Below are 13,793 nucleotides of genomic sequence, written 5' to 3' on the forward strand. Positions count from 1 at the left end.
TTTGTATTTCTATGTTCAGTTTCTAGTTTTGTATTTCTATGTTTGTGTTGATCTCCAATTGGAGGCAGCTGATCCTCGTTACCTCTAATTGGAGGTCATATTTATGTTGATGTTTGTCCCACCTGTGTTTGTGGGTGACTATATTTTGAGTAGTATGTTTTCTCTCTGCGTCACGGTTTGTTGTTTTTGTGTTTCAAGTATTAGTGTATTGCAATGCAGTTTCATGTTAAATAAAATATGTGGAACTACGAACACGCTGCAATTTGGTCCGATCCTTTTGACAGCCGTGACACTATGTACAGGTGCAGTAATCTGTGAGGTGCTCTGACAGCTGGTGCTTAAAGATAGTGAGGGAGATAAGTGTTTCCAGTTTCAGAGATTTTTGTAGTTTGTTCCAGTCATTGGCAGCAGAGAACTGGAAGGAGAGGCGGCCAAAGGAGGAATTGGCTTTGGGGGTGACAAGTGAGATATACCTGCTGGAGCGCGTGCTACGGGTGGGTGCTGCTATGTTGACCAGCGAGCTGAGATAAGAGGGGACTATACCTAGCAGGGTCTTGTAGATGACCTGGAGCCAGTGGGTTTGGCGACGAGTATGAAGCGAGGGCCAGCCAACGAGAGTGTACAGGTCGCAGTGGTGGGTAGTATATGGGGCTTTGGTGACAAAACGGATGGCACTGTGATCCATTTTTCATTTGGAAGAGTCAGCTTTTTAAACCAACATGGCTCAGTTTAAATTGTTTTTACATTGTAGTGAAACAAAATCTCATTTGATATGCGTTTTGACATAAAATTACTACATCCAATTTATTGAGTAGGGTATTGGAGGCTATTTTGTAAATGACATCGCCGAAGTCGAGGATCGGTAGGATGGTCAGTTTTACGATGGTATGTTTGGCAGCATGAGTGGCGGATGCTTTATTGCAAAATAGGAAGCCAATTCTAGATTTAACTTTGGATTGGAGATGTTTGATGTGAGTCTGGAAGGAGAGTTTAGAGTCTAACCAGACACCTAGGTATTTGTAGTTGTCCTCATATTCTAAGTCAGAACCGTCCAGAGTAGTGATGCTGGACGGGCGGGCAGGTGCAGGCAGCGATCGGTTGAAGAGCATGCATTTAATTTTACTTGCATTTAAGAGTAGTTGGAGTCTACGGAAGGAGAGTTGTATGGCATTGAAGCTCGTCTGGAGGGTTGTTAACAGTGTCCAAAGAAGGGCCAGAAGTATACAGAAAGGTGTAGTCTGTGTAGAGGTGGACCAGAGACTCACCAGCAGCAAGAGCGACATAATTGATGTATACAGAGAAGAGAGTCTGCCCAAGAATTGAACCCTGTGGCACCCCCATAGAGACTGCCAGAGGTCCGGACAACAGGCCCTCCGATTTGACACACTGAACTCTATCAGATAAGTAGTTGGTGAACCAGGCGAGGCAATCATTTGAGAAACCAAGGCTGTTGAGTCTGCCAATGAGGATGTGGTGATTGACAGAGTCGAAAGCCTTGGCCAGGTCAATGAATCCGGCTGCACAGTATTGCTTCTTATCGATGGCGGTTAAGATATCGTTTAGGACCTTGAGCGTGGCTGAGGTGCACCCATGACCAGCTCTGAAACCAGATTGCATAGCGGAGAAGGTACGGTGGGATTCGAAATGGTCGGTAATCTGTTTGTTGACTTGGCTTTCGAAGACCTTAGAAAGGCAGGGTAGGATGGATATAGGTCTGTAGCAGTTTGGGTCTAGAGTGTCCCCCCCTTTGAAGAGGGGGATGACCGCAGCTGCTTTCCAATCTTTGGGAATCTCAGACGACACGAAAGAGAGGTTGAACAGGCTAGTAATAGGGGTTGCAACAATTTCGGCAGATAATTTTAGAAAAAAAGGGTCCAGATTGTCTAGCCCGGCTGATTTGAAAGGGGTACAGATTTTGCAGCTCTTTCAGAACATCAGCTGACTGGATTTGGGAGAAGGAGAAATGGGGAAGGCTTGGGCGAGATGCTGTGGGGGGTGCAGTGCTGTTGACCGGGGTAGGAGTAGCCAGGTGGAAAGCATGGCCAGCCGTAGAAAAATGCTTATTGAAATTCTCAATTATAGTGGATTTATCGGTGGTGACAGAGTTTCCTATCCTCAGTGCAGTGGGCAGCTGGGAGGAGGTGCTCTTATTCTCCATGGACTTTACATTGTCCCAGAACTTTTTTGAGTTTGTGTTACAGGAAGCAAATTTCTGCTTGAAAAAGCTAGCCTTCGCTTTTCTAACTGCCTGTGTATATTGGTTTCTAACTTCCCTAAAAAGTTGCATATCACGGGGGCTGTTCGATGCTAATGCAGAACGCCACAGGATGGTTTTGTGTTGGTTAAGGGCAGTCAGGTCTGGAGAGAACCAAGGGCTATATCTGTTCCTGGTTCTAAATTTATTGAATAGGGTGTGCTTATTTAAGATGAAGAGGAAGGCATTTAAAAAAAATAACCAGGCATCCTCTACTGACGGGATGAGGTCAATATCCTTCCAGGACAACCGGGCCAGGTCGATTAGAAAGGCCTGCTCTCTGAAGTGTTTCAGGAAGCGTTTGACAGTGATGTGTGGAGGTCGTTTGACCGCTGACCCATTATGGATGCAGGCAATGAGGCAGTGATCGCTGAGATCTTGGTGGAAAACAGCAGAGGTGTATTTGGAGGGCAAGTTGGTAGGATGATATCTGTGAGGGTGCCCATGTTTACGGATTTTGGGTTGTACCTGGTAGGTTCATTGATAATTTGGGTGAGATTGAGGGCATCAAGCTTAGATTGTAGGATGGCTGGAGTGTTAAGCATGTCCCAGTTTAGGTCACCTAGCAGCACGAGCTCTGAAGATGGATGGGGGGCAATCAGTTCACATATGGTGTCCAGAGCACAGCTGGGGGCAGAGGGTGGTCTATAGCAAGCGGCAACGGTGAGAGACTTGTTTTTAAAGAGGTGGATTTTTAAAAGTAGAAGTTCAAATTGTTTGGGTACAGACCTGGATAGTAGGACAGAACTCTGCAGGCTATCTCTGCAGTAGATTGCAACACCGCCACCTTTGGCCGTTCTATCTTGTCTGAAAATGTTGTAGTTAGGGATGGAAATTTCAGGGTTTTTGGTGGTCTTCCTAAACCAGGATTCAGACACGGCTAGGACATCCGGGTTGGCAGAGTGTGCTAAAGCGGTGAATAAAACAAACTTAGGGAGGAGGCTTCTAATGTTAACCTCTCTAGGCTAGGCGGGACGAATTCGTCCCACCTACGTAACAGCCACTGCTATCCTGTGGCGCGATTTTCAAAACCTTAAAAATCCTATTACTTCAATTTCTCAAACATGACTATTTTACAGCCATTTAAAGACAAGACTCTCGTTAATCTAACCACACTGTCCGATTTCAAAAAGGCTTTACAACGAAAGCAAAACATTAGATTATGTCAGCAGAGTACCAAGCCAGAAATAATCAGACACCCATTTTTCAAGCCAGCATATAATGTCACCAAAACCCAGAAGACAGCTAAATGCAGCACTCACCTTTGATGATCTTCATCAGATGACAACCCTAGGACATTATGTTATACAATACATGCATGTTTTGTTCAATCAAGTTCATATTTATATCAAAAACCAGCTTTTTACATTAGCATGTGACGTTCAGAACTAGCATCCCCCGCACTTCCGGGGAATTCGCTAACATTTTACTAAATTACTCACGATAAACGTTCACAAAAAGCATAACAATTATTTTAAGAATTATAGATACAGACCTCCTCTATGCACTCGATATGTCCGATTTTAAAATAGCTTTTTGGTGAAAGCACATTTTGCAATATTCTAAGTACATAGCCCAGGCATCACGGGCTCGCTATTTAGACACCCGGCAAGTTTAGCACTCACCATAATCATATTTACTATTATAAAAGTTTCATTACCTTTTGTTGTCTTCGTCAGAATACACACCCAGGACTGCTACTTCAATAACAAATGTTGGTTTGGTCCAAAATAATCCATCGTTATATCCGAATAGCGGCGTTTTGTTCGTGCGTTCCAGACACTATCCGAAATAGTAAAGAAGTGTCACGCGCATGGCGCAATTCGTGACAATAAAATTCTAAGTATTCCATTACCGTACTTCGAAGCATGTCAACCGCTGTTTAAAATCAATTTTTACGACATTTTTCTCGTAGAAAAGCGATAATATTCCGACAGGGAATCTCCTTTTCGGCAAACAGAGGAAAAAATCCCAAAGGCGGGGGCGGTCGGGGTCACGCGCATAAGCCAGTGTCCCTTGATCGGCCACTTGAGAAAGGCGATAATGTGTTTCAGCCTGGGGCTGGAATGACGACATTCTGTTTTTTCCCGGGCTCTGAGCGCCTATGGACGACGTGGGAAGTGTCACGTTAGAGCAGAGATCCTTAGTAAATGATAGAGATGGAAAAGAAGTTCAACAAATGGTCAGACAGGCCACTTCCTGTAAAGGAATCTCTCAGGTTTTGACCTGCCATTTGAGTTCTGTTATACTCACAGACACCATTCAAACAGTTTTAGAAAATGTAGGGTGTTTTCTATCCATATGTAATAAGTATATGCATATTCTAGTTACTGGGTAGGAGTGGTAACCAGATTAAATCGGGTATGTTTTTTATCCAGCCGTGTCAATGCTGCCCCCTAGCCCTAACAGGTTAACATGCATAAAACCAAGGCTATTACGGTTACAGAAGCCATCAAAAGAGAGTGCCTGGGAATAGGAGTGGAGCTAGGCACTGCAGGGCCTGGATTCACCTCTACATCGCCAGAGGAACAGAGGAGGAGTAGGATAAGGGTACGGCTAAAAGCTATGAGAATTGGACGTCTGGAACAGAGAGTAAAAGGAACAGGTTTCTGGGGGCGATAAAATAGCTTCAAGGCATAATGTGCAGATAAAGGTGTGGTAGGATGTGAATACAGTGGAGGTAAACCTAGGCATTGAGTGATGATGAGAGAGATATTGTCTCTAGAAACATCATTGAAACCAGGTGATGTCATCGCATGTGTGGGTGGTGGAACTGAAAGTTTGGATAAGGTATAATGAGCAGGGCTAGAGGCTCTACAGTGAAATAAGCCAATAAACACTAACCAGAACAGCAATGGACAAGGCATATTGACATTAGGGAGAGGCATGCTTAGCCGAGTGATCATAAGGGTCCAGTGAGTAGTGAGGTTGGTTGGGGTCACGATTATTCAGCTAGGCGGGCCATGGGTAGCAAGCTGGCAGAAGATTGAGGTCTGTTTTTAGCCACCTCGTGCGTTTCCGTTGGTAGATTAGTGGGGTTCTTTGTGGTAGAGGGGACCAATCCAATTGGCAAAATAGTTATACATTTTTTTAAACATTTTTTTTTTTAAAAATTGTCATTTAGCAGACGCTTTTATCCAGAGCGACTTACAGTAGTGAATGCATACATTTCACACATTTTTTTTTCTGTGCTGGGCCCCCGTGGGAAACGAACCCACAACCCTGGTGTTGCAAACACCATGCTCTACCAACTGAGCTACAGTTGTCCGATAGACCTATTCAGATAGCAGCCGGTAAGACAGCTAACGATTAGCGGGCCGCAGTTAGCAGATGGGCGTTCAGGTTACGTCGCGATGGAGGGGCCAGTTGGATAACTCCCTCGGGCAGATAACGCCGGTAGTCCAGTTGTGAAGGCCCGGTGGGGCTCCGCATCGGCAGTAAAACTTGGCTGGATAGGTGATTATAGCCCAGGAGTGGCTGATGTAACTCTTCAGCTGGCTAGCTCCGGAATAATTGGTGTTTGCTCCGGGACTGACATTAGCCAATAGTCACTCGGATAGCAGCTAGCTAGATGCAAGATCCGAGTGTGGAACAAGTGAAAAAATAATTGTCTATCAACCATGACAAGCCAACGGGGTCTGACAACTTGGATGGAAAATGACTGAGGATAATAGCGGACGATATTGCCACTCCTATTTGCCATATTTTCAATCTAAGCCTACTAAAAAGTGTGCGCACTCAGGCCTGGAGGGAAGCAAAAGTAATTCCGCTACCTAAGAATAGTAAAGCCCCCTTTACTGTCTCCAAAAGACAACCAATCAGCTTGTTACCAGCTTTCATGGAAATTCTACACAGGGATATTCAAAGTCAATCTTAAATGAATCGTTGTTTATTATCAGCATGCTGGAGAGGACACAGTCAAATTTAGATGCATAAAGTACCGGTCTGAAGTGAAGTCCCGTTAGTCCTCTTATATACTGCAGACAAGTTATCTTTGTATGATTTTGCTTATTTGCATGATTTGCATGATATAGCGTAAAGTCATAACACATATGTTTTTCCAGCAGCAGACTATGATCGATAATGTCAAAAGCTGCACTGAAGTCTAACAAGACAGCCCCCACAATAATTTTATCATCAATTTCTCTCAGCCAATCATCAATAATTTGTGTAAGTGCTGTGTGTCCGTCCATATAAGCATGCTGAAATTCTGTTGTCAATTTGTTTACTGTGAAATAGCATTGTATCTATTCAAACACTATTTTTCCAGAAGTTTACTAAGGGTTGGTAACAGGCTGATTGGTCGGCTATTTGAGCCAGTAAAGGGGACTTTACTATTCTTGGGTAGCGGAACAACTTTAGCTTCCCTCCAGGCCTGAGGGCACACACTCTCTCGTAGGCTTAAATTGAAGATGTGGCAAATAGGAGTGGCAATATCGTATGCTATTATCCTCAGCAATTTTCCATCTAGATTGTCAGACCCTGGTGGCTTGTCATTGTTGATAGGCAACAATAATTTTTTCATGTCTTCCACACTAACTTTACGGAATTCAAAAGTACAATTCTTGTCTTTCATAATTTGGCTCTATATACTTGGATGTGTAGGGTTAGCGTTTGTTGCTGGCATGATATACCTAAGTTTGCTTATCTTGTCAATGAAAAAGTCATTAAAGTAGTTGGCAATATCAGTGGGCTTTGTGATGAATGAACCATCTGATTCAATAAATGAAAGAGCCGAGTTGGCTTTTTTTCCCCAAAATTTCATTTAAGGTGCCCCAAAGCTTTTTACTATCATTCTTTATATAGTTTATCTTTGTTTCATAGTGTAGGTTATTTAGTTTAGTCACAGGATTTCTTATTTTGCAGTACGTTTGCCAATCAGTTGGGCTGCCAGACTTAATTGCCATACCTTTTATCTCATCCCTCTCAACCGTAACATTTTTCAATTCCTCATCAATCCAAGGGGATTTAACAGTTTTTACAGTCATTTTCTTAATGGATACGTGCTTATTAGTAAGTGGAATAAGTAGTTTCATAAATGCGTCAAGTGCAGCGTCTGGTTGCTCCTCAAATAAACGCCACAGACCAGCAAATATTCTTTACATCATCAACATATGAATCACTACAAAACTTATTGTATGACTTCTTATACACTATATTAGGCCAAGCCTTTGGAACTTTGGTTTTCCTAGATATGGCTATTATATTGTGATCATTACATCCTATGGATTTAGATACTACTTTAAAGCAAATATCTGCAACGTTAGTAAAAATGTGATTAATACATGATGATTTAATTCCTGTGCTGTTTGTAACTACCCTGGTAGGTTGACTGACAACCTGATCCAGGTTGCAGGCACTGGTTACAGTTTTAAGTTTTTTCCTGAGTGGGCAGCTTGATGATAGCCAGGCAATATTTAAATCACCCAGAAAATATACTTCTCTGTTGATATCACATACATTATCAAGCATTTCACACATATTATACAGATACTGACTGTTAGCACTTGGTGGTCTATAGCAGCTTCCAACAAGAATGGGCTTTAGGTGAGGCAGATGAACCTGTAGCCATATTCCTTCAACAACATTTAACATTAGATCGTCTCTAAGCTTTACAGGAATGTGGTTCTGAATACAGACCGCAACACCACCTTCGTTGCCATTTCGGTCTTTTTGGTAGATGTTATAACCATGTATTGCTACCACTGTATCATCAAAGATATTATCTAAGTGAGTTTCAGACATAGTCAGAATATGAATTTCATCTGTTACAAGCAAGTTATTAACTTAATGGACCTTGTTTATCAGGCAGCATATGTTAATATGGGCTATTTTTAGCACTTTTCTGGGTTGCTTGATCGTTTTTAATGCTTTACTGGGAAGCTTATCAGAGGTAGACTTTCTCGTGTTATTTACATTGGAGCTGATGGTGCAGGGTGAGCTGGATAAAGTGGTCTTCCTACTATTGCACACCACCTCAGTGCTAACAGTGTAACTCTGGTTTATAGGCTCGTGATTACTGCTTACAATAGCTGTAGGATAAACAGATGTATTCGGTGCAATTAGGGGTACATAAATTAAATTACTTACATTGTGTTTGCCAATGCCCCTAAGATCATGTACATTTGATGCAGCATTATGACGACTCATTGTCACAATGGTAGGGATTAACTGAGCTGGTCTTGGATCATTTACCAGTCATTGTTTCAACGCAGCCTTGAAATGCATTGACAGAGTCCAGGAGCCAAGATGATTTGGATTGACTCCGTCATTCCTGTAGAGTATCTGCTGTTTCCAGAAGGTGTCAAAAGTTATCAATAAAAGTGACTCCAGCAGAGCTACAGTAGTCTTTTAGCCAGATGTGTAATGCCAGCAGTCTGCTGAATCTTTCACACCCGCGGCCCAACGATGGTACTGGACCTGAAATTATTGGCCATGTTTTGGAGTCTTTTAGTGCTCAAATCAGTTCTTTAAGATCCATTTTCAAATGTTCTGAGCTAGCCCTCATGTTGTCGTTTGACCCCACATGGATTATGACAGTGTCAGCTCCCAGCATCTGTGGTAGAACAGTCGGAAGCAGCCTTGTTATGTCCTGTAGTCGTGCTCCTGGGTAGCACAGGGTTTTTGCCTTGGGGCCCGAGATGTTTCTCACCATAGAGCTGCCTATGATGACAGCTGGTGATGTTGAATGGGCCAGTCTCTCAGGCAGCCTCACGGTCTGGTGAGGATCTGAACCCGAGGTAAAAGCCACCGGAGATGGAGACAGAGCCGGGGACGAAGACGCAGGTACCTCCGAATCCGATCTTGATTGGGAAGCCACCACTGACGAAGGCGCCGATACCTCTGGATCCAGGGCGGCAAAGCTGTTTCTGGTCTGTGTCAGTTCCGGGCTCAACATCTCCATGGAGACCCCTGTTTTCAGAGGACATCTTCTTCGACTTACACGGCGAGTGACGTACCTCCATGGCTGGTTGGTTGGGTCAAGATCAGCTGCAACACTTAACAAAGAGCTGCAGTTAGTTTTAGGATGGTGGCAAGGAATAAGTCAGTCCTAAATATTTCAAAAACTAAAAGTATTGTATTTGGGACAAATCATTCACTAAACCCTAAACCTTGAAATTGAGCAAGTTGAGGTGACTAAACTGATTGGAGTAACCCTGGATTGTAAACTGTCATAGTCAAAACATGTTGATACAACAATAGCTAAAATGGGGAGAAGTCTGTCCATAATAAAGCCCTGCTCTGCCTTGTTAACAAAACTATCAACAAGGTAGGTCCTACAGGCCCTAGTTTTGTCACACCTGGACTACTGTTCAGTTGTGTGATCGGGTGCCACAAAGAGGGACCTCGGAAAATTACAATTGGCACAGAATAGGGCAGCACGGCTGGCCCTTAAATGTACATGGAGAGCTAACATTAATAATATGCAGGTCAATCTCTCATAGCTCAAAGTGGAGGAGAGATTGACTTCATCACTACTTGTTTTTGTAAGAAGTGTTGACTGGCTTAATGCACCGAGGTGTCTGTTTAAACTACTAGCACATAGCTCGGACGCCCATGTATACCCCACAAGACATGCCACCAAAGGTCTCTTCACAATCCCCAAGTCAAGAACAGACTATGGGAGGTGCACAGTACTACATAGAGCCATGGCTATGTGGAACTCTATTCCACATCAGGCAACTGATGCAAGCAGTAAAATCTGATTTATACAACAGATACAAATACACCTTATGGAACGTCGGAGACTGTGAAGAGACACACATACAGTACTGTCACGCCCTGATCTGTTTCACCTGTCCTTGTGCTTATCTCCATCCCCTCCAGGTGTCGCCCATCTTCCCCACTTATCCTCTATAGGTATTTATACCTGTGGTTTCTGTCTGTCTGTGCCAGTTCGTCAAGCTTACCAGCGTTCGTCCTGTCAGCTCCTGTCTTTTCCTAGACTCTTTTTTCTCGTCCTCATGGTTTTTGACCCTTGCCTGTCCTGACCTTGTACCCGCCCCCTGACCACTCTGCCCGTTCCTGATCCTGCCTCAGTCTGGAGGTATTCGTGGCTGAGTAGAGAAGTTTTCGAGGCTCCTGTGTCCGGGAGAGAGGCTGCCCGGAAGTTACTCCAGCTTCGGCAGGACACCCTCAGTGTGGCAGACTATGCAGTGGAGTTCCGCACGCTAGCAGAGGGTACCTGGAACACGGACGCGCTGTTCAACACGGTCCTGCACGGATTATCGGAGGAGGTAAAGGATGAGCTGGCAGCCCGAGAACTACCGACGGATCTCGACTCACTCATCGCTTTAACCATCCGGATCGATGGTCAGCTATGGGCACGTAGGAGGGAGAAGAGGTCCGATTGTGGTCCCAATCGCTCACTCAGGGATCCCACCTTGCAGCTGATGAACTCCGGAAGTTCCCGACGTCTACGTCCCCGAGAGGATCCGAGCTTACCCGAGTCTCTCCAAGAGCCTCCGGAGACTGCCGATTCACCTCTTCCCGAGCCGATGCAGCTCGGTAGGTTTAGGCTGTCTCCAGCCGAACGCGTACCAGACTTGAGACTCAGAGTCGTCTGTATTGCGGTATTGCCGGTCATTTTGTGTACCCTCCGTACTTTTCCTACCTTTTCTGTGTCTAGAGGGTCAAAAACCAGGAAGACGACCCTGTACCTGCCCGCCTGACCACTCTGCCCGTCCCTGAGCCTGCCTGCCGTCCTGTACCTTTGCTCTACCTCTGCCTGTCTCTGACCTTGAGCCTGCCTGCTGTCCTGTACCTTTGCTCCTACTCTGGATTATCGACACCTGCCTGCTTTGCCTGCCTTGCCCTGTCGTTTGCCTGCCACTGTGGTTACAATAAACATTGTTACTTCACACAGTCTGCACTTGGATCTTACCTTGATTCCTGATACAGTACACATGATAAGACACACACTTTACACACACATACACATGGATGTTTTTTTGTAATATATGGGAATGTGGAGTAGTGGCCTAAGGGAACACACTAAATGTAAATGGTGAAGTGTTATGAAATGTAATGTCATGCAATATTTTAAACTGTAAGTAAATGCCTTATGTTGCTGGACCTCAGGAAGAATGGAGATCCTTAATAATTACAAATGCAAACCAGTGTGCCTAGAACCTACTACCATACCCAGTTCAAAGGCACTCAAATCTTTAATCTAGCCCATTCACCCTCTGAACAGCACACATACTGTACACAATCCATGTCTCAATTGTCTCAAGGCTTAAAAATCCTTCTTTAACCGGTGTCCTCTCCGTCATCTGCACTGATTTGAGGTGGATTTAACAAGATTTAACATCAACAATATGAAGGGTGGTACTCAGTGATGTGTTGGATTTTCCCTAAACATAATACTTTGTATTGAGGAAATAAAATGTATTTCTTTGTCACATTTTAGGCATATTTACTTTAGTGCCTTATTGCAAACAGGATGCATGTTTTGGAATATGTTTTGTACTTACTCCGCAATAATCATCTAAGTGACAGAGTAAAAAGAAGGAAGCCTGTACAGAATTCAAATAGTGTTTCTATGGGCTATAGTAGTAATGGGCTATAGTAGTAGTATTTAGATTTTGGTATGACCATCTTAAAACAATTCCATATGTTAGCTTAGTAGAATCCCCCCTCCATTTTGACATTATGGAGTATTGTGTATAGGCCAGTGAATATCTCAATGTATTCCATTTTAATTTCAGACTGTAGCACAACAAAATGTGGAAAAAGTAAAGAGGTGTGAATACTTTCTGGAAATTGATCCACCTACAAAAGAGGGGTTCCGCGGGCCGCTAGTTGCCAATCTCTGGTTTAAACACTCTTCCCTGATTGCAGGTACAACCACCAACCCTACTCAGGCTGTACCACAGCTTGGGCAGACTGGGCCTGCAGCCACTGTGATGCTACCAGGGGTGCTAACCACGGCCCTGACCTCATCGCCTCCAGTTAGCCTATCAGGAGCAGGGAAAACTGTAACGTCATCACCCACAGAGGAGGAGACGACAACCACTTTGATCACCACAACGACCATCACCACGGTGCACATGCCGGGTAAATGCATTGTGTGATTGCAAGCCTAACATGTTAGGATGATGGTAGTGTTTCATAGGCATTACTTCCATAAGGTTGAGATATTTGTGCATTTTCAGTCAAGTGTCCTGACTTTCTCTCTCCAGTGCAGTGCAATGCCAGTCTCTCTGGGATGGAGGGCATTGTGGAGTCTCCAGATCCTCTCTCCTCATCCCCTTACTCTCCTCTGGAGTGCACCTACAGCATCACAGTGTATCTGGGTTATGGAGTGGAAATTCAGGTAAGTCACCGTTAGTCATCATCATCATACCACTATTGTTTGTTTTTTATTATTTGCACACAACAAAAATACAAAGCAATGGGATGAGAGTTTAAGAAGCAAGTGAAAAGTGCATGTATGGGAAAGAGTCTGGAAAGGCTCCTTGATGTTATAGGCACAAAGCATCTAATGAAGGGGGCTATGCTTTTATACTGATTGGTTCTCTTGTGTCTTTCTCACTCAAACAACCACTTGGAGAGCCAAAAATCACATTTTGGTTTTCATACATTTTTACGATATAGCCAATTTTGACTTTGTGGCTGTGAACTCTAGTGGAAAACGTTTATCAAGCACATAGGCTTGAAAATCACAGCACCAGTTTAAGCACCACCTTCTCCCAATACTGATTTGTCTAAATAGTCAATGAAGAAAACCCAAAATCAGGAACTACTCCAGTGTTGCCAATTTAGCAACCTTGTCAGTATATTTAGTGACTTTTCAGACCCCTCCAACAACTTTTAGTGGTAAAAGATTCAAGCAAGAAATACAGTTACTTTTCGGGCTGCCTTCAGGGAGTTGGACACTGAGGGATTCTATGGTTTTGATAGCATTTAGCTAGTCTTGCTAATACCAGCCTCTCTACGTCCTTGATGTGAGAGTCTGGAACAGCTACTTTGATGTGTCGGCAAGAAGCGACCATAATGAAGGGGCTGTGTGCCCTCAGACTTCAAAGCAGCATCCTACGCTGGTAGGATATCCCCATTTTGAATTTAATCATGATCTATTGTTTTACATAGGACAGCTTAAGCACTTCCGCTTCCAGGATAAGCAAACACACACAGTGGCTAGCTTGCACAAACTTTCAGGTTCGGACATCATTTGCCACCAATCCATTTTTTATTTTTATCTATTCAGGGAAAACACATTGAGACCATGGTCTCAATGGGTTTTCCCTGAATTAACTGATGACCTAGTAATAGAGTACTGTAACTGTTTTTCATAAATGTTGAGTTTTGTATTGATTGCTGTTTTGTTTGACATTGTGTTGGTTGTTGTATTGTTGCTATCAGGACCCCCTTGCGAAGGAGCAAGGGGGTCCACCACTACCACATATCTACAGTACAAAATCCATGTGTATGTGTGTGTATAGCGTGTGTCTGTGCCTATGTATGTGTTGCTTCACAGTCCCCGCTGTTCCATAAGGTGTATTTTTATCTGTTATTTAAATCTAATTTTACTGCT

At 43.7% G+C, this 13,793-nt stretch overlaps 1 protein-coding gene across 2 annotated transcripts in view; it reads left to right on the plus strand.

Annotated features, from left to right (window-relative positions):
- The window catches only part of sez6l2 (seizure related 6 homolog (mouse)-like 2), a 164,252-nt gene that overhangs the window by 95,249 nt on the left and 55,210 nt on the right, over window positions 1–13,793 (plus strand). For both annotated transcript variants that reach the window (XM_045714905.2, XM_014192147.3), the window contains exons 4-5: window positions 12,098–12,313; window positions 12,439–12,572. In XM_045714905.2, the coding sequence (XP_045570861.1) occupies window positions 12,098–12,313; window positions 12,439–12,572 (350 nt within the window). The remainder of the gene's footprint in view (window positions 1–12,097; window positions 12,314–12,438; window positions 12,573–13,793) is intronic.

The sequence above is a fragment of the Salmo salar genome, chromosome 03 (genome assembly GCF_965601325.2).
Source record: "Salmo salar chromosome 03, fSalSal1, whole genome shotgun sequence".
Lineage (NCBI taxonomy): Eukaryota > Metazoa > Chordata > Actinopteri > Salmoniformes > Salmonidae > Salmo > Salmo salar.